The sequence below is a fragment of the Bos javanicus genome, chromosome 15 (genome assembly GCF_032452875.1).
Source record: "Bos javanicus breed banteng chromosome 15, ARS-OSU_banteng_1.0, whole genome shotgun sequence".
In the NCBI taxonomy this organism is placed as follows: Eukaryota; Metazoa; Chordata; class Mammalia; order Artiodactyla; family Bovidae; genus Bos; species Bos javanicus.
In genome coordinates, this window is record NC_083882.1 from 30,867,211 (window position 1) to 30,892,692 (window position 25,482).

Consider the following 25,482-nt stretch of genomic DNA (forward strand, 5'->3'; position numbering starts at 1 on the left):
CTTTTTCAATGAGTCAGTTCTTCGCATCAGGTGGCCAAAGTAAACTGGAGTTTTGGCTTCAGCATCAGTCCTTCCAATGAATATTCAGGACTGATTTCCTTTAGGATGGACTGGTTGGATCTCCTTGCAGTCCAAGGGACTCTCAAGAGTCTCCTCCAGCATCACAGTTCAAAAGCATCAATTCTTCAGTGCTCAGCTTTCTTTATGGTCCAACTCTCACATTCATACATGAGTACTGGAAAAAAACATAACTTTGACTAGATGGACCTTTGTCAGCAAAGTAATGCCTCTACTTTCTAATATGCTGTCTAGGTTGGTTATAGCTTTTCTTCCAAGGAGCAAGCTTCTTTTAATTTCATGACTTCAGTAGTAAGAAGAGCTCTGGGCTAGTAGTAAGGAAGTGGTTCTGGGCACCCCCTGCAGTTCAAGACACCTAACTCTGCTGGCACCCTCACGGTCCCTGGGTGCTTGGGTACCTGTTGTCATCGTTACTAACCTGTGCTGGGGAAAACCTAGATGGGAAGAAGGCTGAAGAGAAGGGTATTCAACATCTGTGATTAAGATCTGGGAAAAAATAGGGGAACACAGAATAAAGAGAAGTGAAATGAATATCAAGGAACAACAGGTTCTGAACATCCCTCTGGCATTTTCTCTTCTGGAACTGGCAGGACTTTGTAGGTGTCAGCAAATAGGCGTCACCCACTATACCCAGGGGACACTTAGGCCCAAAGAACTTTTCAAATGTTTCCAAAGCACACAGCTAATCAGAGGAAGCAGGAATCCACATCCCTCCTGCCTTCACCAATTCACTGTTGGAGTGCATGGCAAGGCACCCATTTCTGTGGGTTTGTGGGACAGCCTCTGATGGTCAAGCGCATCTTGAGTCCCTGGACATCCTCCAGAATGGTCTGCAATCTACTGTTTTCCTGAATTTGCTCAGACTATCTGTGGGATAGTGAACAGGGGTCTGGGGAGGTGGGCAAGACTGGGGAGAAGTCGTGAAGGGGGAAAGTAAGGGCGACCAGACCGAAAAGAACCTGCGCAGGGGCTCAGAAAATGTGGGCACTTCAAGGGCCATGTCCAGAGAGGCGGCCTGACTGATCAAGATTTCACACCTGACGGATGTCAATGCCAGCAGAACCTCAGCCCCTGTCTCCTGATCTATGGCAGTCAAAAGGCTGAACGCGAGGTGAGGTCCGATTTTGCAGAAGCAGCGCAGAAATTCGCCGTCTCAGAGAAACTGAAAAGACCAAACAAAACCCCTAAAACACCAAGCCCGATTCTTTCATCCACGTGGCACAAGACCGGGCCAAAAAAGGACGGGGCGGGGGGAAGGGGGCGGGGGAAGAGTCAGCCGTCCCGCCCCTGCTGGGAGGAAGGGATCTGCCAGAAGAGTCAACCCCCGGGCCAGCCCGGTCGCTGCCGGGGCGCGACGGGGAGGGAGCGCGGTTGAGAAACTTAGTTCCCACCAGGCCGCCGCGCGCGGGTACGCCCCGCCCGCCGCCGAGCGCTGGAAGAGCCGCCGCGGGCCCTTTAAGGGCCGAGAGGTGCGCGGTCTCTTTAAGGCAGGTCCTGGTGGTTTCTGTTTTCTGAAGGAAGTGACGGGGGGTGGGATTGAATGAAAAGTGCAAAACAGAGTCTCGGAGCTCCGGAGTCGGGGGCCGCGGGAGGCGCCGCGCTCGGACTGGGAGGTGGACGGGTCCCGGGAGCGCGGCGTCCGCCTCGGAGCCGCCGGGGGGCGCGCGGCGGAGCGCAGCCCACGTGCCTCGGCGCCACGTCGCTGGCGCCCCGCGGCTGAGCCCCCCGCCCCAGGGGGAGCCGCGCCCCCGTGCCGTGAACTAGCCTCCAAGTTCGGGCGAAGTTTGGCCCCGCAGCTCCCTGCCTGCTCGCGGCGCACCGGGACCGCGAGGGCGGCGGCGGCTCCCGGGGATGCGCCCGCCCGGCCGCTGCGGGGTCCCCCGGGCGTCCCCCGCGCTGCTGCTCCTGACGCTGCTCGTGCCACTGCTGTGGGCGCCGCGCGGCGTGGGCGCGGGGGCCGGGGCTGGCGCGCCGTCGGAGCTGCGGGTGCGGGTGCGGCTGCCTGACGGCCAGGTGACCGAGGAGAGCCTGCAGGCGGACAGCGACGCCGACAGCATCAGCCTGGAGCTGCGCAAGCCCGACGGCACTCTCATTTCCTTCACCGCAGACTTTAAGAAGGTGAGGCACCGTCCGTTGCCTGGCGGTGGGACGGAGGGGGGAAATCTGCGTGCCTGAGAGGGTCCCGTCTGCTGGCCGGAGAACTGGGCCAGGAGAGGGACAGGGACGCGACTTAGCCAAGTCACGCGGGCTCTTCTCCACACCTCTTTGCCCTGCTCCCCAGCGCCCATCATTCTCCCCCACGAACTGCTCTGCTGCCCTTCAGACTCTCCCTTGCGGCCTTTCACCTTTTTACTCTGGGCGCCCAGGCGCCCTGACCAGCTAGTTCCGCACTTTCATCTTCCAGGTCTTCCAACGCCCTCCAGGCGCTGACCCTACTAGAGTCAATGTTAATAACCCCGTCTCCCTTTCTGGAGTAATTCCCTCGGGCTCTATCAGGAAAAAGTCCTGGGCCACGCATCACAGGTCCTGGGTTCTCACTGTGACCTAGGGCAAGTCCCTTTCCTTCTCTAGGCCGCCTTTCACACCTCTGTACCGGAACAAGAGGGTGACCCCAGGTCTCCCAGCCCTGACTTCTTGGAGTCTATGTACCACCTCTCCTTGTTCACTTCCTTGGGCTGGGGAAGGGGGTTCCTGGGCGGAGCTACGTGTCCCCCAGGCCAAGGAGAAGCCACCTCTTCTCTTTGGAATGTAAGTCTGGGAACTTGTAGTGGAGGACCTGGGGAGAGGCCCCGGGTGAGGTCCCCAGGCTCTGGGAGAGGTGCCACCTCTTACCCTGCTTGGCAGAAGGGCTGACCAACCCTCAGTTTTGGCTCAGATTTTGGGGAAGAGGGTAAAGACCAGCCTCTCCTGTGTGTGTGTGTGTGTGTGTGTGTGTGTACAAGTAGGTGGGAAGGGGGTAAAGACCAGCCTCTCGTGTGTGTGTGTGTGTGTGTGTGTGTGTACAAGTGGGTGGGAAGGGGGTAAAGACCAGCCTCTCCTCTGTGTGTGTGTGTGTGTGTGTGTGTGTGTGTGTTTGGTGAAGAGAACAAGTAGATGGGCCTGGCCCCCTGGATTGCGAGGTGGAGTAGAGAATGGAGGTGCTTGGGGTTATCAGGAAGCAGGCCTGGAAGGGCAGTGAGTAACGGTGACCCAGGGGCGGGAACCCTGGCGGGAAAGAAGGTGGGTGAGGTGTGGTACTCAAGGGAGTCTGCTGGTCAACTGAAGCATCCTCCCCACCTCCCTCTCCTGTAGAAAGAGGCCCTGGGAGGCTCTGGGGAAGGGGAGAGGGGAGGCCGATGAGTCAGCCAGCAGTGGGGAAAGCCCAGGGCTCTGGGGCAGCTATCTGAGCCTCCTCTCTCTCCTTCCTCTTGGAGACCAGAACTTGAGAGGACTCAGGGCAGAGTTTGCAGAGTCACCTAGGGACCCAGCCACATTGCCACAGATGGTATATCCAGGTTGGGGGCCAGTGATCCCATGGACAGTGGAGGTGGGGCTTGACGGCTGATCTGTCCCTGGACTATTGGGCTGTCACTGACCAGGGATGCAGAGAGACCAGTTGAGGGGGTGGGGTGGGGGTAGGGGTGCTTGAGTGTTGCGATCGGGAGGACTGTGCGATCCCTTCCTTACTCAGCAGGCCTAAGCTAGGTTCTCAATTCAGGCAGGGGCAGGTGAGTGTGTGTGTGGAGAGAGGGAAGCTGACAGGGCAGGAACACCTCCTGCCTCCCCACTTAAACTCCAGGGGAATTTTGTCAAGTCTGTTCTTTTCCTGGAAAACCCCCAAATAGGGGAAGCAGGAGGCTAAGCGTCCCCTCCAACCTTCCATTGAAACCCTTTGTCCTTGAGAGTGAGCCTCAGGCCAGCCCAGGAGTCTCCCACCTTCCTGCCCCACTGCCCATTGTTCTGTGGCCTTTCTGGAACCCTCGAGAGACTTCCCCATCCCTGGGACCACTCCAGCAGCCAAGACTGTGGGTAGGACACCGGTCAGAGAGTCAACGAGTAGGGCTCAGCTTTTATAGCCTCTCGCTGCAGCTTGGAAGGCTTTATTGCTCTATCCTGAGGGCAAGGGTAGGGGAGAGGCCAGTGGCAGTGGGGTGCAGGCCTGGGGCTTGGGGCTGAGGGTAGAGTGAGGGGCCAACTGCCCAGTTAGAGAATCCATTTGGAACTGATTGTAAGAGCCTCATCATAATCCCCGCAGCAGTTCACACCTCCCTGCAGCAGTTAAAACCTCCACCCAGGCTTCCAAAGACTGCTTTTCAGAGTAACCTCTGACCCAGAAGCTGGCATTTCACACCTGCCCTCTGGCATCTCCAGTTTCATTAGCAAGGGAGGGAATTGCGAGTGAAAATTACCAAAGGAAACCAGCTTTCCAAGGTCCCTTCCTACTCTGGATTTCTCAGCTGGCCTGGGGTGGGGTGGAGTTGGGGAAGGCTGGGAGTGGAGTGGAATAGCCTTTAACTCCACCCTAGTCCATGGTCTGCATTGGCCAGAGCAGCTTTTATAATGGATCTTTCTGGGGTGGGTCACCTCTCTTGTTGCTCGCCCAGTCCTCAAGGTCTCCGGCAGATTTCCAAGAGAAGCTTCTATCTAGAAGTAATGACTTTTCTTGTAGGAAAAAATCCTGGACCTGGTGTTTCTTTTATACCATGTACCAAATCCGTTTGGGGGTGGTTTGGGAACAGTCCCTAGTCCATTTGAGGATAGTAACGTTGGCTGTTTTGTCACCTTTGGGAAGTAGTCCAAACTGAAAGGAGACAGACGTAGTTTAACCCTGGGCAAGCTACTTGATCTCTCTAAGGCTTCATTTTTCCATCTGTAAACTGGGGATGATAATGCTACTGTTCCCATGGCCATTGTGAGAACTAAACTGAGTGACATATATGAAATACTCACTGTGTATCATCTGCCGTACCCAATGTTCCAGAAATAGAAGCCACTGACTTTCATAATTATCACTGGCTCACGTCACATCTCAGCAGGGACCCTCTGTGCTAAGCTTGGGTGCAACGATGTTGAACAACAGAGCCAAAGTCACACGGAAAGACAGCACTGAGCCTGGAAGAGCCTTAGTCCCTCATCAGAACCTTCTCTCTGAAGCTCCATGTATTAGAGTTCCCCTGCAGAACAGAAATAATAAAAGAGAAATGCACCCAGGCCCGCAGAACAGAAATAATAGGAGGGAAATACACCCAGGTGGCTCAGTGATAAAGAACCCGCCTGCTGAGCAGGAGACACGGGTTAAATCCCTGGGTGGGGAAGATCTCCCTATGAGAAGGAAATGGCAACCCACTCTGGTTTATTCTTGCCTGGGAAATCCCTTGGACAGAGGAGCCTGGTGGGCTACAGTCCACTGGAGTTGCAAAAGAGTCGAACACGACTTAGTGACTAAACCACCACCACAGAGCTGTAGAAGAGATTTTATTTGAGGGGTGGTTGGCTCACACGATTATGAAGGCAGAGAAGTCTGTGGTCTGTCAGCTGGAGGTCCAGAAAGGCCTGTGTCGTTCCAGTGTGAGTGCAGAGGCCTGAGAACCAGGAGCATTGACGTCTAAGGGCAGGAGAAGATGGATGTCCGGCTCACGCAGAGAGAGCAAATTTGCCCTTCTCCACCCTTTTTGTTCTTATCGTGCCCTCAATGGATTGGATGATGCCCACCCACTCTGGCGAGGGCCACCTTCCACTCAGGCTCCTGTTTCACATGCTAGTATCTTCCCGAGACACCCTCACGGACACACCCAGAAAAGATGTTTTATCAGCTCTGTGGGCATCTCTTATCCCAGTGATAGGTACATGGGAAGTTAGCCGTCACACTCAAGAGTTGCTGGCCAGCCCCTCCGCAGGGAGCAGTCATTGCTGCTGTGTCCTGCTCCCCAGGGCAGCAGCAAGGCCCCCTGTGCTGGATGTAATATAGACCTCCTCCAGCCGGTCGCACCCCTGCCCCAGCGCCCTCTCCACACCCCTCCAACCCTCTGCCTCTGCCAGGAGACAGGGCTCCAGCACTGCCTGGCCCTCCCCACACTGCCACGCTGGACCTGAAGCCAGTAAAGCTGTCACAGTGATCAGCCCACTGTAGGACATGGAGCCCGGGCAAGGATCACACACTCCACAAGGCCTTCAAAGCTACCAAATCACCATCGTGCATGACTGTAAGCCCTACCCACAGGCTGCTGACCATCAGTTCAGGGCGCAGCTTTCAAAAACCATGCTGCAGCTCGGTGGCTCCCAAACTTCGCTGCACATTTGAATCGCCTGGGGAGCTTTAGAAAACCCAATGCCTCACCTGCACTCCAGACCAATTAAGTCCAAATGTCTGAGGGTGGGAACCAGACAGCAGGGTTTTTAAAGAGCCGCTGGTGATTCCAATGAGCAGCAAAGTTTGGGAAGCCCTGGCAGACTGGCAGAGTTGCTTCAGGGATGGAGGGACTTGGAGGAGGCACAGGGTTAGACTGTGAAATGAAGGTCAAGCCCCAACTCAGTCATTTAGTTGAAACCTGTTGTTCTATCCACAATAACCCTAATGTGTTTAAACAGCATGTAAACCCGAGGCTGCGTTCTTGGTGCCCTCAGCACAAGAACGCTGATTCATCATACAGTCTCAGTAGGCAGTGCCCTTCTTTATAATTCAAAGCCTATGCATGTAATCATACCCAGATGTACAGACTCGCTGGGCATGTCACCGTCCTGACTCTCCAGCCTGGCTTTTGATCTGACAGTCGTCTTGGTCCCCTTCCCCCAGGTTGCTGTCCCCATCCAAGTTCTCTTTCCCTCTGAGTATCTCTTATCCTCTGAGCGTCCAGAATCTGAGGGAGGGGGATGAGTCATGTTCAAGCGGTGTGGTTTGGTGCTGACGGGGCAGGGAGGGTGGGACTGAAAGATAAGAGAAAGTCATGTGCAGCTACAAAGGGCAGGTGGGGGTGGTGGTGGGCCATGGCTGCAACAGGAGCAGGGAGAAAGGAGCCAGACTCCAAATGTGGGGAGGATGGTGGCCAAGAGGGGCCACGGGCTGGACCCAGGATGTGTGTGTGTGTGTGTGTGTGTGTTAGGTGCTCAGTCATGTCGGACTCTTTTCGACCCCATGAACTGTAGCCCACCAGGCTCCTCTGTCCGTGGAATTCCCCAGGCAAGAAACTGGAGTGGGTTGCCATGCCCTTTTCCAGGGGATCTTCCCGACCCAAGGACTGCACCTGGGTCTCCCGAATTGCAGACAGATTCTTTCCTGTTTGAGCCACCAAGGAAGCCCAGAGCCAAGATAAAGGGGTCCATATAACAGGGCGGATCAGCTCGAGGTCACTCCAAGGGACCCATGCCCTGGGGGGTGGGGGTCAGAGGAAGAAGCAGTCCAGAGAGCACAGTCATCCATGCCTTGGGGGCTCCCCGTCTGGGTAGGGGAAGCAGCTCCAGGCTGTGAGAGAGTCAGCAAAGATAGGGAATGTGCAAATGGCCAGACTGATGCCTGCGGCTGTTTGTTCTAACAGGATATCACATCATGGGGATGTCAGACATGACGGGCCTGAGGGTGCAGTGTCCGCCTCCCCAGCTTAAGTTGGGTCCCTGCAGTTTGTTGGTCTGTAGTGGAGGCACGTGATGGAGAGGGTGATTTTCGGGGAACAGATTACGGTAGAGGTGCTTTCAGCAGAGGCCCAGAGCTTTGTGGTGCCCAGCACATTTCCCCACGGGAGTTCATGAGACGTCATCAGAGAGAACCACCCGGCTTGTGCCTGTGGGGCCCCGGGTTCTAACGCAGTCCCTCTGCCGTGTCTGAGGAAGCCCTCCCTGTGTTAGGGATCAGCAGCCCTGCCCCAAGGTGCAGCCTGGCCTGTACCTCCCACTCCCTGAATACCCATGTCCAGGTGGAGTCCTGGGAAAGGATCCCGGGTTGTGCAGTGAGGACTGCCACCTCGGACAAGTCAGTGACCTTCTGTTGTTGACCGGGGAGAAACGGAAGTGAGGGTCTTCCTGTGAGGCTTCCCACGGGTCACAGGGGTGGTGCCGGTGAGACCGAGGCCAGCTTTGAGGTAAGAATCACAGCTGTCTGGGTGTCACACACTGAGTGGTCACTCAGATCACACACTGACAGTGGCGTTCACACACCTGGCCTCATTTGACCCTCATCACTACATCGAATGGCGGGTATTGCATCCATTTCACAGATGTGCAAACTGAGACTCAAGCCTGTGTAGTGACTTGGACAAGATCAGTAGCTAACGATCCAGGATGGGGACCCAGGGATTCTCCCACTGTGTTCTGACTGCCTGTGCTTGCTGTGACATATAAATGGGCTCCTTCCTGGAGGCTGAAGAAACCCGAACAGGGGAGGGGAGAGGAAGAAGGAGGCTGAAAAAAGCCTTGGTGCCGAGGGACACATCTACGGAGAAACTTTCCTGCTTACAGACTTGGGCTGGACCCCTCCCCCCAAGCTCACCACATGCCCCACCATGAATTTTGAGTTTCAACCTCTTCACTGAGCCTGGGATATTCCTCTTTGCCCTTCCCCCGTGGCTCCTGGAGAGACCATGGGAGTGAGGGGACCATTTTTTAAATAGCTCATAGATACTTCTGAGCACTCACTGTACATTTTTCTGCGCTTGACCAGCCGTGTGGCTTGACAAGTCACTTAACCTCTCTGAGCCCGAGGCTCAGACACAACACAAATACCATATGACGGCTTGGAGACATGTTGTGAGGAGTGAGTGAGAGGCCTCAGCAAAGCAGAGACCAGTGGAGGCAGGTGGGAAGAGAACTAGAAGTTCCAGCCGGGGCCCCAGCCCTCCTTCCTGACCCAGCCAAACAGATTGTTCCTGTTCTGGGGACCCAGGCATCATTAGGACTCCCATCCTTTCAGTTGGCAAGTGTTGAAGTGGCTGCCCCCGCCTCTGGGGGGGCAGGGGGAGATTCTGATGAAGGGCTGGGGGTGAGGGAGGGAGGCGCTGGGGCTGGAAATGGGAGTGAGCGGGAAGTGAGCTCCCATCTCAGGAGCCCTGAGTCAGCGGGACATTGGGGTGCATTTGATCCACATAAAGCCGCACATTGTTCCTGGAGCAGTTGGGACAGTGGTGACCTTTGGGATTTGGCTGACAGAACGCTGGGGGCCTGGGGGAGGGCAGGGGGCACTGCCCTCAGCACGTGGTTGCACAGATGACCTGTAACAAGAAGTCTCTGTGTAGGCGTAGCCCCTGGGGTCTGCAGGCATCTCATAAAGGGGCAGCCTGCCTCCCCAGGCACCAGCCGGGGAGTGTGCTTGGCTTGGCTTTGGGTTGATTCTGTTTGCCTCTGTGCCTCTCCAGGGGTCCGGCCAGAGCAGCCCAGGTGCTCCTGTGCCTGTCCTGGGGCGGCCAGTGCAGGGTGAGGAGGGCCCTGCTCCCTGGCTGCCCCCTAGGCTGACCTCTCACCTCCAGCACAGGGAAGCCAGCCCCTCTCTATCTATAAAGCGGCTCCAGCCAGGAGCCGAGCAGTAAATATTTGGGTTGGCTCAGGATGGTCCTCAAAACCTCATACTCTGGTGTGCCAGGAAGGAGAGCGAGATGGCAGAGGAAGCTCCCGGGAGACGGTGTGCGCCGTCCGAGGGCCAGGGGGAGAGAGGAACAGGCACTTTGCGGGGACCTGGAGCATGGCCTCCAGCCTGGGCTGTGTAACCACGGTGGCCCAGAGGTGGGCTGGGAGAGGGCTTTTGAGGGAAGATCAGTTCCACCATGGGCTTTCCTGGTAGATTGGCTGGTAAAGAATCTACCTGCAATGCAGGAGTCCCCAGTTTGATTCCTGGGTGGAGAAGTTTCCCTGGAGAAGGGATTGGCTACCTACTCTAGTATTCTTGGATTTCCTTGGTGGCTCAGATGATAAAGAATCCGCCTGCAATGTGGGAGACCTGGATTCGATCCCTGGGTTGGGAAGATTCCCCTGGAGGAGGGCATGGCAACCCACTCCAGTATTCTTGCCTGGAAAATCCCCATGGACAGAGGAGCCTGGTGGGCTACAGTCCATGGGGTAGGTAGCAAAGAGCTGGACATGACTGAGCAGCCCAGCACAGCACAGCAGCTCCACCATCTGACCCTCTTCGTTTTCAGTTCCCCCGTGGTCCAGGGCTGGGTGGGCAGCGAGGTCTGAGATGAGAGAGCCTCCCCGCACTTCCCCATGGTGGGCTTTCTGGAAAAGGGGGCTGAGGAAGGGCGCTTGGAGTCAGGGGCAGGGGGGCAGTTGGAGCTGGGAGCTGGTGGTGGGAAGGAGGGCAGAGGAGGAGGTGGGGTTGGCCAGGCTAGGCTGGGGAGGTGAACTGGGAGAGGTGGGTGTAAGTGCCTGGATGTAGGTGAGTGTAACAGCCTGTGTGCGGTGGGTGCAGAGACTGGTGTGTGAGAAGGCATGGAAGACACTGTGTGTGTGTGTGTGTGTGTGTGTGTGTGTGTGTGAGAGAGACTTTGGGGGAAGAAGGGAGGGCGGGAGAAGAGTGTGGAGAGACTGTCGGGAGAAGATGGGTGTGTGTGACTACACGCGAGGGGTGCTGCGGTGATCGAGAGAAAGCGGGTGACGTGGAGACTCCTGGGAGAGGCCACGAGGGCAGAAACGTGCTCCTAGGAGCAGGGGTGCGAGAAAGGAGGGGCCCACGGCTGAGCGGAAGTGTGGGCCTCAGCACGAGGGGCATGGGGGGCCTGGGTGCCACTGGGTGAAGGGTGGGAGATCGTTCAAGAATCAGCACCTCTGGATGAAAGCTTGGCCACGTGGCCCCTGAATGGGGGCAAGCAGGTGTCTGTCTGTGTGTACAGTTATGATTCGACTTGGCTGTAATATAAAACCCCACAGCAGTTAAAACAAGAGAGGTTTGTTTCCCCCTTTCATTCTGGAAGCTGGCAGTTGGGCTTGTGTGACAGCGCTAGGGTCATCGGTGCTCCTGTGGCCTGTCTCCGGGGTCTCCTCCTGTCCCCAACACCGAGCTTTCCCTGGAGCCTCTCCCCCGGAAGGCAGCCGTAGGGGCCTGGCACAGGCTGTCTGCTCTTGTAAGTGCAGAGGGCTAGCCCCTGCTTTTCCCAGAACAGCCTTCTATGAGATACAGAGGGTCTAGGGCAGGGAGTGAACGCAGAGAAGAATAGAATATCTGGGAGAGGGCTCAGCGGGGAGCTGGGAAGAGCAGAAAGATCACTGGAGTTGAGTTAGAAAATATGGGCGCCTGGGGCTGGCCCTGCAGCTGGATGACCTTGAAGGTCACGTCCCCTGCTGGAACCTCACTGGAGCATGAAAAAGCTCCCCTGAACCTCTAGAAGCCAAAAGCGCAGCTGTAGGACTGCCAGTCGGCAGGAGCCTGGGTACAAGGAAGCCCAAGAAGAACCGTCTTCTTGTTGGGGGCAAGAGGTTTCGATGGAGGCCCCAGAGCATGGGTGCCTTCACTCAGCTTTGTGTCAGGCTGAGGACACTGCATAGATAAGGTGGAGCCGCTGTCCTGAGCCAGGGGCACAGCGTGGAGGGCCTGGGACACTTGTTGCCCAGGCAGAAGACGCTACACGAGGACTGGGGCCCTTCTGAGGTGTTTAGATAAAATGCACGCTGGCCTAGCACAACTCAAGTTTCTGATTCAGCTCTGAGCCAGAGATTCGTGCATGTCACCTCCAGGCTGAAAATCCAGTGATGACTTCCAGTGGTCTGCTAGATGAAGCTCAGACTCTTTGACTGGGCTCTCAGACCCTGTCCCTGCCCTCCCACCAGCCTCTTCCTTCCACTCTCACTGCCGTCCCCTCCCTCCCTCCCCTCCCTGGTACTCCCATCACTTTGCTTAGGACCCTGGCCTGCTCTTGTTTGTCCAGTCCATCCTTCATTTATTCATTTCTAGATATGTACTGAACACAACACCTGTTGTGTTCTAGTGGGTGGGGATACACTGCAAATAATATACTATCCTGGCCTCAAGGAGTTGAATCTGGAAGGAAAGACAAGGAAAGAGGTCATTCCAGACACAGTGGGAGGAAGGTAGGGATTGGACCTGGCCAACTCTGCTGGAGGGTTGGTGGGGGTGGATGGATGCATGTGAACTGAGTCCTGAAGGATGCTGGGCAGGATGGGACTGGGTATCCCCGCCAGGCATCAACTCATAGACAGGCACCTGGCCTCGCTTACTCTGGAAACCGCCACCTCTTTGGTTCAGTGCTTAGAACTGTCAGCAAAGATGTGGATGCCAGCCTCTGGGGGGTACACTTTATGGTGAGGACAAAATAAGCCTTGGAAGGGCATTAGGCAGATCATAAGACGGTAGCGTGAAGAGATGGATGGGTGGGGGCATTAAGATGCCTTTGTACCTCCCCGGCTTCTGTAATGGGGCTTCCCAGGTGGCGCTCGTGGTAAAGAACCTGCCTGCCGATGCAGGAGGTGCAAGAGATGCGAGTTCGATCCCTGGGTCGAGATGAGCCCATGGAGGAGGAAATGGCAACCCACTGCAGTATTATTGCCTGGGAAATCCCACGGACAGAGAAGCCTGGTGGGCTGCAGTCCACGGAACGACTGAGCACACAGCACACACACACACGTTTTCTGTAATTGCCTCTCTCTTGGCTAGAAAGCCCCCTATCCTCACATTGTCCAGAACCAGTGAAGTACCCTTCAGTCTAGTACAGGGGTTCCCAGCCTCCAGGATCTAGTGCCTGATGATCTGAGGCGAAGCTGATATAACAATAGAAATAAAGCACACAGCAAATGAAACGCGCTTGAATCATCCCCCAACCGTCCGTCCATGCCTGCTCCCACCCCCCAGCCTGATTCGTGGGGACATTGTCTTCTACGAAACCTGTCTCTGGTGCCAAAAAGGTTGAGGACCTCTGCTCCAGTAAGTCTTCCCTCCCTCCCAGCCCCATGCTTAAAGGGACCGGAGCACTAGAGTCGGACACAACTTTCACTTTCATCTTTACCCTATAGCACTCTGCATAAGCCTCAACCCTAGGCCTCATCATGGGCGCTGACTTCAGTTGTAGGTCAGCTTCCCCTGTGAGCCCCTTGAAGACTGGGGCCCTGACCTTGGTGTTGCCCACTGCCCTGCCCTGCCGCCTGTGAAGGACCTGCCCCAGGTGATGCTAGTCAGCACTCTCCCACCGATTTGCTGAATACCTGCAAGCTCCAGCAGAGTCAGCTGACTTCTCTGGGGCTCTGGTGTGTCTCTGGAAGAAAGCTCTGTTTTCTTGCCTCTGCAGGTCTGGAGTTGATCACAGTTGGAGCTAGGCCAGGGATTGCAACAATTCTAGAGAAAAGCTGAAGGAGTCCAGCCCATGCTGTTCTGAGACCTTTCACTCATTTTTCCTCTCAGGAATTCCTTGAGGTGTAGGTATTGTTGCCTGTATTCATTTTACACATGTGGAAACTAAGATACAGACAGGTCAAGTGAATCCCCCAGGATGACATGGCGCGTATCAGCAAAGCCAGGATCTGAATGCAGGCAGCACTGGCTCCAGAGCCTTTGCTCTTAACTATCCTGCTCTCTGAGAACCTTTAAACCACCCACAAAGGACTTCAGCAGATCCTCACTACAGTAAGTTCCCTATATACAAATGAGTTCCCTTCTGGGAGTACGTTCATATGTCCAGTTTGTTCGTTAAGTCCATCAAGGTTAGCCCAGGTACCCAACTAACACAGTTGCCTATATAGTACTGTACTGTCATGGGTTTATACTTTTCACACAAAGAATACATTTAAAAAAACACAAAATAAAACATTTTTAATCTTACAATACAGTACTTTGAAAAGTACAGTAGTACTGTACAACAGCTGGCATACAGGGGCTGGCATCGAGTGAACAAGCAAGAAGAGTTACCAACTGGAGGAGGGAGAGGAGGTGGGAGATGGTAGAGCTGAAGGATCATCAGCAATAGGAGACGGAGGGCAAGCTGCAATTTCATTCACGCTTGACGTTGATGGCTCAGGTTCTGGTTCCTTGCTGGAACCAGATGCACGTTGGCATCTTTGAACGTTCGCAACTTGAAAGTTCGTATAGGGGACTTGGTGTATCTCTGTGACCATCCCCTCTGTATGGCCCAGTTTCAGCCCTGGTACCGTCCCCTCCTCTTCTTCCTGGTGGCCTGCTCCTCGGGGGCTGCAGGTTCCTAGGAACCCGTGGGAGAAGGAGCCTTATAGAAACTGCCCATCTTAGACATCCTAGCCTGAGACCTGGGCCTGAAAAGCCTGCCATATGCTCTTCCCAGCTGTGTCGTCTGCCTTGGGTGTTAGGCCACATCTGGGTGGATCATCCCAGGGGATTCTTGGGCAAGGAGAAAAGCTGGGAGCTTAGCACCTGGTCAGATGTTCCCTGAAGCAGGGGGCCCTCTCCCCCTGCCCTGTCCTCTGTGTTGAAGGGAAAGGGGGCCCTGGTAGTGAGTCTGAGGTGTGGGGAGTAGAAGGTAGGAGAGACACTGGTCATGATGATGGAGCCACAAAGATCCAGCTGCTTGGACTGCTGTCTCCCTCCTGGGCTCAGCACAGGGAACTTGGTTTCCTGGAGATACAGATTAAGAAGGTTGGAAAATTCAGGGTTTACAGAGGCCCTGGGCAGAGCAGGCAGAGGGATTAGAAAGGTGATCCTGCGTCATCTTACCCTGATGTTTGCATCAGATGCTGTTGACTGTTAGTCACACACAGCCTTGAATGGGAGCCACTGTAGTCCTGGGCAGGTCTGCAGAGGACACGCAGACCACACGGCGGGAAGAGGGCCCTGCATTCTCTTCTGTCTCTCACTGGCTGTGTGGCTGCAGGCAGACCGAGCTCTCTCTCTGGGCCTGAGCTTTAGTTTCTTTAGAAAGTGAAAGTGGTGGTTGCTCAGTCATGTCCGACTGTTTGCACCCCCAGGGACTGTAGCCCACCAGGCTGCTCTGTCCATGAAACTCTCCAGCCAAGAACACTGAAGTGGGTTGCTGTCTCCTTCTCTAGGAAATCCTCTTGACCCAGGGATCGAACCTGAATCTCCTGCACCATCTGGTCTGTAACTGGGCATCAGAGACATTGGATTAGTTGACCTAGAAGCAGTTGTTCATTATGGTTGCGAGAGTTTGGATTTTGGAGGCAGGCTGCCTGGGTTAAAAATTTTGGCTGCATTTCCTCTTGGTCTCATGACCTTGAGCAAGTTATCCATTCCAAACACAGTAATAATCATAGTTCCTACCTCCTGTTGTTGTGCAGATTTGAATGGGGCAGTATATCCTTTTTGACTCATGGTAACAGTGACTTGTCCCTTCCAGTTATAAACTTCAATAAATCGTTGTCCTACAAAAATAAATGAGAGACATAGAGGAAATCTATCTCAACAAAAAATTCTCATCCCCTCGCTTCACCCGCAGTCAGATTCCCATTTTGGTAGCATTTTGCTGTTGTCATTGACTTTGTTATTTAATCTAGAAGCAGGGAAAATATTCTGACAGATTTCGTTCACCCCCTGGTCTGGTCTAGAATTTTAAATACTTTCTCTGGCTAGTGGTAGATGGGTAGTGTCCAAGCCAGGAGGCCAGCTCGGGGCAGCCCATAGACCACAGGCTATGGCACGTGCCTGTGGTATCGGAGAAGATGCTGTGAATATCCCAGATGGCATTCCCTTCAAGGGTCACGGCTGAAAATATGCGGACTTTGGATCCTGCCTGGGGGTCCTGCCAGGGACATCCGCCTAACACAGCCCCAGGAGGGGAAATCTGGTATCAAGTCTCACCTGGCAAAAACTGAGCGGAAAATGCACCCATGTACCAACTCCAGTCTCCCCTCAGCCGACCTGAGGGTGTGGAAGATTGGATGACCGAGGCTTGGCGGGGCAAGGACAGCCTAGCCTCGTGACCCAAGAGCGGATTTCCTGCTGAGAGGAAGCTGAGGTTACCCGAGCTGTGATTCACCTTCCCTCCAAGTCTGGGACCAGGAGGAACCTAACATAACCTTTCTCACCAGCTGGGCCTCAGTCTCCCTTTCTACGATCTTGGTGGAAAATCTCCCTGGACACTCCCACCCCTCAATGTTCCAGAGACCATTTATAGTGAAGGGAAGTAGGGAAAGTCCTTGTAGAGTCAGAGAAATTCCAAAGGGCATGGGGTGGTGGGGTGGGGAGATACTTCCCTGGTGGGCCAGTGGTTAAGATTTTGCTTGCTAATGTAGAGGGTACCAGTTTGATCCCTGGTCAGGAAACTAAGATAAGATCCCACATGCCTTGGGACCCAAAAACCAAAAGATAAGACTGAAGCAATATTGTAACAAATTCAATAAAGACTTTAAAAAGGGTCCACATCAAAAGACTCTAAAACAAACAACGAAAATGACAGAAAGATCATGGGGATTTGTGGGATGATAGCACTGGAAAATCCCTGGACGGAAGAGCCTGGTAGGCTGCAGTCCATGGGGTCGCGAAGAGTCGAACACGACTGAGCGACCTCACTTTCACTTTTCACTTTTCATGCACTGGAGAAGGAAATTGCAACCCACTCCAGTGTTCTTGCCTGGAGAATCCCAGGGACAGGGGAGCCTGGTGGGCTGCTGTCTCAGGGGTCGCACAGAGTCGGACATGACTGAAGCGACTTAGCAGCAGCAGCACTGGCCAGTCACTTGCAGTGGGCCAGTGGCTCCAGCCACTTGCAGTGGGCCAGTGGCTCCAGCCAGCACCGCTGAGCACTTAACTCAGGGCAGGCATTCTCTGTGTTTCCCTTCACACCAGCCTGTTCTGTCCTCACCACAACCTCCGGGTAAAAGTGGCATCATCCCTTTATAAACAAGGCTTAGAGAAACTGGGAGATGAGCTGAACGCCACTAATACACTGCAGACTTGGAGGGGAACCCTGGGTCCCTCACTGCCTACACTGGAATCCAGGGGGGCCCCTCAGACCCTGTTCTCAGAGCATTTCACTTGGCAGGAAGCACTCAGTGAACCGGGATGTTTGGTGAATGAGCCCAGGGCACGGTCATTGAAGGATTCATATCTATATAGGCTCTATACCCTCTGTGTTGGTACAGGACCACTAGGGTTCCTGGAGGAACCATCAGTGTGACCAGGGTCCCTCCCAGGCAGGGGGGATCTTCCCACACTTAGACCACTGCTGACTGGGACCTGCTGATGTCTCATCGGGAGCCATTAGCCAAGGCACAGAGCTGGGTGAGAGCAAGGGATACCTCAGGTGCCCAGGGTTTCAGCAGCCGGTTTGGAAAGGGAACCCCATCCCACAGCCCCTCTCCCTTCTTCCTCTGCCCCTCTCTGGCCTCCCTGATTCACACAGTCAGTCAGTGACAGGAAGGAGCCCTTGGCGTGCTGGCCAGGCCATTAGTAACCCCATGGGGAAAGGGGAAGTGGGGAGGGAAGGGGAAAGGTGAGCCATCGCAGCACCCTTGGCAACAGCTGCTGCTGTGTCTGCCCTTAACCCCATCCTGACCCCGCCACCTTCATCTGAGATGCTGGTGTCTAGAAGCCTGGATGACCAGAAGCACTGGGGGCCTTCTCCCCAAACCTACTGAATGGGGAAGTCAGCAAGAGGAACTCTGAAATCTGTGCTTGTAAAAAGTGCAGCCTCTGCCTTGTGACACCCTGGTTAGGCGGTCGTAGGGGCCCCGACTCACCCTGATGAGGGAACACAGGGGTGCCCCAGAAGGGAAGTATCAGCTATGAGTGGACCAGGTGCCAAAAGCGGTGGTTTCCTTTAAGGTGAAGTTCTGTACTTTTAAACAGCCTTGTTTTTGGAAAGCTTTCTAGCAGTTCACTATGTGAATTTTCCAGAAGGCTTTGGAACATCTGGGGTGTGTTCTTTTAAGTCACGGGTTTAAATGGGAAAGAAAAAAATTCCCAGGACAGCAGGAGGGAGGTGTCCATTGCAGGACAGTGTCCAGGCCTGTGTTCTCTGAGGGGGGGTGGTCTGAGCTGAGCATTGTGTGTTGGGGGGGGGACTGGTGAGGAGATCTCACCCCCTCCAACCAGCCCCCGTCCTTCTGCCCTTCCCCATCAGGATGTGAAGATTTTCCGGGCCTTGATTCTGGGGGAGCTGGAGAAGGGGCAGAGTCAGTTCCAGGCTCTCTGCTTTGTCACCCGGCTGCACCACAATGAGATCATTCCCAGCGAGGCCATGGCCAAGCTCCGGCAGGTGAGTGCCCACCCCAGGCTTGCCCCAGAGCCTGCACGCACCCCTGCAGCTGAGCCCTGGCCTGGACCCCACCCACCCCAGCCTCAGTGTCCCACCCTGCCCCGATCCACCTAATCCCTGGCCCCACACTCAGCCTCTAATCCTGAGCCCCCTGATTATGCCCCAGGCCACACCTGATCCCATAACCCCAGATCCCTAATCTGCACCGAATCCCCATCTCTCAAATTCTTCCTGCCCCCAACCTCAGCCCCTCCCCGTTTATGATGGAGGCAAGTCAGATCTGCCTTCAGCTGTGGCAACGCCACTCATCATCTGGGTGACTCTAGACGTGTCACCTCCCTTCCAAGTCCCTATTTTCTTTGTTTTTTGGCCACGCCACAGGGCATGTGGAATTTTAGTTTTCCCAACCCGGGATGGAATCCGCCGCAGCCCCTGCATTTGAAGCCCAGTCTTAACCACTAGCCCTCCAGGAAAGTCCCTCAAAGCCCCTATTTTCTTACTGAGAGACGGGTTACAGTGAGAATTAAGTGGGACAGAGCATGTAAAGCATTCAACGCAGCTTTGGAACCCCTCAGCTTTTTGCCCACTCCCAATCCCTTCCCCTACCCCAGGCCTCTCCCTGGCCTCATGTAAGCTCCCTAAACTCTTCAGCAGGACCTGTCCTAGGTCCCACCCTTCTGTCTGCTTTTCCCAGAGAGACTCAGTTACCTGGATGTTGGCAAATACAGGACCCCAGCGGTCACTGACCCTGGGACAACTGGCCTGGCTTGCCCACCTCCAACACCACCCCCACCCCCCCAGCAACATGTCAGAATTTTCCCTAAGGTCTCAGAGGTCAGCCCAGTGGCCAGCTGAAAAGAATTGACGGTGCCCTGGGTATCAGTTTTTCCACCAGTTGGAGGGGGGCTGGTTCCCCCTGACTGTCACCCTGCAGGTGGCCCCAAGGATCTGAAGGCAGCCAGCCTGGGTTTGTCTGACAATCAGCGATCAGGGAAAGAGTGGGCAGGGGGCTGACTGAGGCCGGGTAGGAACAACTCTTCTCTTCCACTCAGAAAAACCCACGGGCAGTGCGGCAGGCTGAGGAGGTGCGGGGCCCAGAGCAGATGCACATGGACATCGCCGTCAACTTCAGCCAGGGGGCGCTGCTGAGCCCCCATCTCCGCAACGTGTGTGCCGAGGCCGTGGATGCCATCTACACCCGCCAGGAAGACGTCCGGTTCTGGCTGGAGCAAGGTCAGCTGGGTGCGGCCCACTGCTATATCACCTCAAATATGATGGGGAGCAATGATGAGATATGGGAGTTCTCCACCCAGCTGGGACTGGTCAGGGAGGGCTTCCTGGAGGAAGTGATGCCTGCGTGGCACTGGCAGGGGCAAGTGGAGGACTTGAAGTCAGACAGTCTTGAATCCCTACTTACTGTGTGACGTCAGCCAGGCCGATAACCTCTCTGGGCCAGTTTTCTCATCTGTAAAACAAGGATGGTAACACTTAGCTCATGGGAGCACTAGGATGCCTGAAGGGGCCATGTGGGGAGGCCCCCGCCCCCGCCCTGACCCCCGCCTTCTCTCCCAGGTGTGGATGGCTCCGTGTTCGAGGCTCTCCCCAAGGCTTCAGAGCAGGTGTTGCTGCCTCGCTGCGGGCAGGTGGGGGACCGCGGGAAGCCCTGCATCTGCCGCTATGGTCTGAGCCTGGCCTGGTACCCCTGCATGCTCAAGTACTGCCACGGCCGCGACCGCCCAGCGCCCTACAAGTGCGGCATCCGCAGCTGCCAGAAGAACTACAGCTTCGACTTCTACGTGCCCCAGAAGCAGCTGTGCCTCTGGGATGAGGACCCCTAGCCAGGCTGGGACGAGGGGTGGTCCCCGAGGCAGCTGCCCGGGACCCACTGCCCCTCCCCCAGCCGCCAGAGGAGGTGCCCCCCACCCCCGACAACGGAGGCCTTAGCGCTCTTCCTTCCCATCACCTAATCCCGGAGCCTCTGGCTCCCTCACCCGTGACTGTGAAAGGGGTGTGGTGTGGCAAGGTTTAACTCATGAAGGCAGCCCCCACTCCTGCCCTGTGCGCCTTCCTTGGGGACCCAGGGAGAAGGGGGGGTTCTCCAAGCTTGCCTCCCCTCCTTCATCTCCCCAAAGTGTTCACTTTCAAGCACCCAAAATGTGACGGCCTGTGACTCTCCTATTTAACTCTTCAAAGGTTTAGACCCTGAAGGGTGTCTGTGCCTGTCGTACCCACCTCCCCACACACAACTCCTGCCCCACCGTTGGGAAGGACCTGGCCCCTGTGCACCGTCCCACTGCGCAGCAAGGAGGGGAAGAATCATTGCACCAGAGGGGGCGCAGCCCCTAGCACGGATCTCAGCGCCTTCCTCTCGTTCTGGCCTCGGAGGCCGCCGTCCCCACCCTGACACATAATACGTGCCTTTCTGCAAACCTGGACTTTGCCGAGGGAGCAGGTGCTGGCTTGCTCCCTCTAAACAGAAATATTTTTGTAAGGTTCTGGGACAGGGAGGGAGCATGAAGTATGAGGAAAACTTGAATTCCAGATTTTTAATGCAAAATATTTATCATTTGTACCAGAAATAAAAGTTTAAATTTTTACTTGACTGACAGCTCTAGACGCAGAGTTCTGAGAGAATTTTTGGCCAATGCTGCCACCTGGTGTCAGGAGACGTGTCCCTGTCTAGGGAACACGTCTTGGGGACAGCCAGCCTAGGGACAACTCCTGAAGCACCTACTGTGTGCTCAATCTTGGGGTGGGGGGAGGATGTAGCTGGGGTGGGCATTACTAGGAAAAGCTATGACAAAACTTCTGCACTTAAGATGAGACAGACACAGGTGGGTAAGCAGTAAAAGACACCGTGAGACAGATGAAAATTCTGAGCCAGACTTCTCCAGGGATCAAATCCTGGAAATAGGTTTGTTGTTTTTTTTTTCCTATTTTAGGGCTTCCCAGGTGGTGTTAATGGTAAAGAATAATGCAGGAGACATAAGAGACCTGGGTTCGATCCCTGGTTTGGGAAGATCCCCTGGAGGAGGGCATGGCAACCCACTCCAGTATTCTTGCCTGGAGAATTCCATGGACAGAGGAGCCTGGCAGGCTACAGTCTGTGCTGTCACAAAGAGGCAGACATGAATGCAGCACACTATAATTGATTTACAATGTTGAGTTTCTGTTGTACAGCAAAGTGATTCAGTTACGCACAGGCACACACATATATATATTGGTTTGCATTTGTTAATCTCAAACTCCCAATCTATTCTTCCCCACCATCCCTGCTCCCGTGGCAACCACAAGTCTGTTCTGTATGTCTGTGAGTCTGTTTCTATTTTGTAGATAATTTCATTTGTGTTATATTTTAGATTCTACATGTAAGTGATATTATATGGTATTTGTCTTTCTGATTTACTTAGTGTGATCATCTCTAGGTTCATTCATGTTGCTGCAAATGGCATTTTAATTCTTTTTTCTGACTGAGTAGTAGTGCACTGATACATGTACCACTTTTTTTTTTTATCCATTCACCTGTCAGTGGACATTTAGGCTGTTCCCATATCTTGGCTATTGTAAATAGTGCTTCTATGAACATAGGGGTACATGTATCTTTTTAAATTAGAGTTTTGTCTGGATACATGGCCAGGAATGGGATTTCTGGATCATATGGCAATTATATTTTTTAGATTTTTGAGGAAACTCCATCTTGTTTTCCATAATGGCTGTACCGATTTATATTCCCACCAGCAGTGTAGGAGGATTCCCTTTTCTCCACACCTTCTCCAGCATGTTATTTGTAGACTTTTAAATGATGGCTATTCTGACTGGTATCTCTAATTTTCTTGAAGAGATCTCTAGACTTTCCCATTCTCTTGATGAAAGTGAAAGAGGAGAGTGAAAAAGTTGGCTTAAAGCTCAACATTCAGAAAACTTAAGATCATGGCATCTGGTCCCATCACTTCATGGCAAATAGATGGGGAAACAGTGGAAACAATGACAGACTTTATTTTTGGGGGCTCCAAAATCACTGCAGATGGTGATTGCAGCCATGAAATTAAAAGATGCTTGCTCCTTGGAAGAAAAGTTATGACCAACCTAGACAGCATATTAAAAACCAGAGACATTATTTTGCCAACAACGGTCTGTCTAGTCAAATCTATGGTTTTTTCCAGTGGTCATGTATGGGTGTGAGAGTTGGACTATAAAGTGAAAGTGCAAGTGAAGTGCTCAGTCGTGTCCGACTCTTTGCGACCCCGTGGACTGTAACCTACCAGGCTCCTCCATCCATGGGATTCTCCAGGCAAGAGTACTGGAGTGGGGTGCCATTTCCTTCTCCAGGGGATCTTCCTGACCCAGGGATTGAACCCGGGTCTCCCGCCTTGCAGGCAGATGCTTTAACCTCTGAGCCACCAGGGAGATCTGGACTATAAAGCTGAGCACCAAAGAATTGATGTTTTTGAACTGTGGTGTTGGAGAAGAGACTCTTGAGAGTCCCTTGGACTGCAAGGAGATCCAACCAATCTATCCTAAAGGAAATCAGTCCTGAATATTCATTGGAAGGACTAATGCTGAAGCTGAAAGTCCCATAGTTTGGCCACCTGATTCAAAGAACTGACTCATTGGAAAAGACCCTGATGCTGGGAAAGATTGAAGGCAGGAGGAGAAGGGGACGACAGAGGAAGAGATGGCTGGATGGCATCACTGACTCAGTGGACATGAGTTTGAGTGAACTCCGGGAGTTGGTGATGGACAGGAAGGCTTGGCATGCTGCAGTCCATGGGGTCGCAAAGAGTCGGATACGACTGAGCGACTGAACTGAACTGATTCTGACTGAAGTGAGGTGGTACCTCATGGTAGTTTTGATTTGCAGTTCTCAAACAATTAGCGAGGTTGAACATCTTTTCATGGGCCTACTGCTGGCCATGATTCTTATTTGCTGTGCAGTCTTGATTTGTTACTTTACCTCTCTGTACCTCAGCTCTCTCAGCTACAAAATGGGCTTAATTGTGAGACTCCAGTGGATTTATATGTGTTAAGTGCCCTTCACAGAGAGAATGCTCACTGTGCTAGCTGCCATTAATATTATTACTGTTCATGAGAAGAGCAGCTATTTCCTCATTTATAAACCCAAGACAACTAAGCCAGGCATCTTTTTAAAAGTCATTTACTTTTTAAAAAATATTTATTACATATTTTGGCTGTGCTGGGTCTTAGTTGTGGTATGCAGGATTTTTTTGTTTTTTTAAGTTGCAGCATGTGAATTCTTAGTTGCAGCACATGGGATCTAGTTCCCTGATGAGGGATCAAACCTGGGTCTCTTGCATTGGGAGCGTGAAGTCGTAGCCACTGGACCACCAGGCAAGTCCCAGCCAAGGATCTTGAAGGACCTCTTCACTTCCAGAGTATCTCCTAGTATAAAGAGGCTGTAATATGAAGTGCTGGGCCAGATACTGAGGACTTCCAAGGAGGAGGGATGTGCGTGGCTGAGTTGATTAGGGAAGGTTTCCTGGGATGGGATGGGATAGGAAGAGGTTGAGACCGCAGGCTGATCAGGATTGGGCAAGGTAGAGGGGACCATGTGAGCACAGGGAAGAGACTGGAGTGTTTCAGGGTTGGGCAAGTTCCAGGCGTCACCACTCCTTAGAGGGAGGCACCTTCCCCACAGACTTTGCAGAGGGAAAGGGGCTTGCTGGGCTGCCCCATTACTCTCCCCAGCACCCCCAGAATAGTCTGCTGCTGCTCCTTGAATTGTGCTGGTCAGAGAGTTGTGCAGGGAGCCAGGTGTGCTTGGCCATGGTCAAGTTAGGGGCTGAGGGGTGGGGAGATATCCTTTTCAAGTGGACATGCCTCTTTCTGTACCTGTTTTCAAGGACCAGCTTCAGTCCTGCCGGGGGACAAGCAGGGGAGGTGTTCTTCCCAAAGCCTTTTCCTCTGCCCAGGGTCTTCAAGGCACCTGGATAGGGTGGGTGGAGCCACAGAGGAATCTGGCCAAAAGTGGGGCTGGGACTGCTCACCAGAAGCAAAGCTTGAGGCTAACAATGCATATGAGGAATGTGGGTACCGGCCCAGTCCCATCTCTGGATGACTTCACCACCTTCCAAGACCCCAGTTCCATTGCTCACTAACAGAGAGGGCCTCTCTAGGGCATCTTCCCAAACACTGGCATTCACCATGTAGTGGCTGCTGGGCATCCTACTGTAAATTGTTGGCCCTTTGACTTGTTACTGAGTTGCTAAGTTGTGTCCCACTCTTCTGAGACCCCATGAACTGTAGCCCACCAGGCTCTCCTGTCCACGGAATTTCCAGGCAAGGATACTGGAGTGGGTTGCTATGCCCTTCTCCAGGGGACTTTCTTGACCCAGGGATCGAACCCCTGTCTCCTGCATTTCAAGGAGATTCTTTTTCCTTCTGAGCCACCAGAGAAGCTGGGCAATTGAATTGCTTCCTGTGACTGGTTCCTATGGCCAGTATTCGGTAGATACTGTACAGTCACCTCCAGATGGCGCTGTTCCAGTTTATTCTACATTACCACTAGCAGTGGGTGAAAGGCCCCGTTTCCCCACATTGCTGCTCTATCAGGATTCTTCAGAGAAAGAAAACAGATTATATATGTGTATACATGCAAACATACATACATATATAGGTAAATATATAAACACATATATACACACACACACATAAATATATACATACAGTTGATATATATATGTATGTGATACAGTTGATATATGTGTATATATAGCAAGGTAATGCTTAAAATCCTTCAAGCTAGGCTTCAACAGTGGAGAAGGCAATGGCAACCCACTCCAGTACCCTCACCTGGAAAATCCCATGGATGTGGGAGCCTGGTAGGCTGCAGTCCATGGGGTTGCTAAGAGTCAGGTACAACTGAGCGACTTCATTTTCACTTTTCACTTTCATGCATTGGAGAAGGAAATGGCAACCCACTCCAGTATTCTTGCCTGGAGAATCCCAGGGACGGCGGAGCCTGGTGGGCTGCCGTCTATGGGGTCACACAGAGTCAGACACGACTGAAGCAACTTAGCAGCAGCAGCAGCAGGCTTCAACAGTATGTCAACCAAGAACTTCCAGATGTACAAGCTGTATTGAGAAAAGGCAGAGGAACCAGAGATCGAATTGCCAACATCCATTGGATCATAGAAAAAGCAAGAGAATTCCAGAAAAACATCTATTTCTGTTTCATTGACTGCACTAAAGCCTTTGACTATGTGGATCATAACAAACTGTGGAAAATTCTTAAAGAGACGGGAATACCAGACCACCTGACCTGGCTCCTGAGAAACCTGTAGGCGGGTCAAGAAGC

At 53.6% G+C, this 25,482-nt stretch overlaps 1 protein-coding gene across 1 annotated transcript; it reads left to right on the top strand.

The window, feature by feature from the left end:
• Positions 1–1,393: 1,393 nt before the first annotated feature.
• On the top strand, positions 1,394–21,572 carry OAF (out at first homolog). Its single transcript, XM_061440598.1, has 4 exons — positions 1,394–2,196; positions 18,033–18,167; positions 19,220–19,400; positions 19,740–21,572. The coding sequence occupies exons 1-4, from the start codon at positions 1,930–1,932 to the stop codon at positions 20,003–20,005; spliced, it is 849 nt and encodes a 282-aa protein (XP_061296582.1). The 5' UTR covers positions 1,394–1,929; the 3' UTR covers positions 20,006–21,572.
• The last annotated feature ends 3,910 nt before the right edge of the window (positions 21,573–25,482 follow it).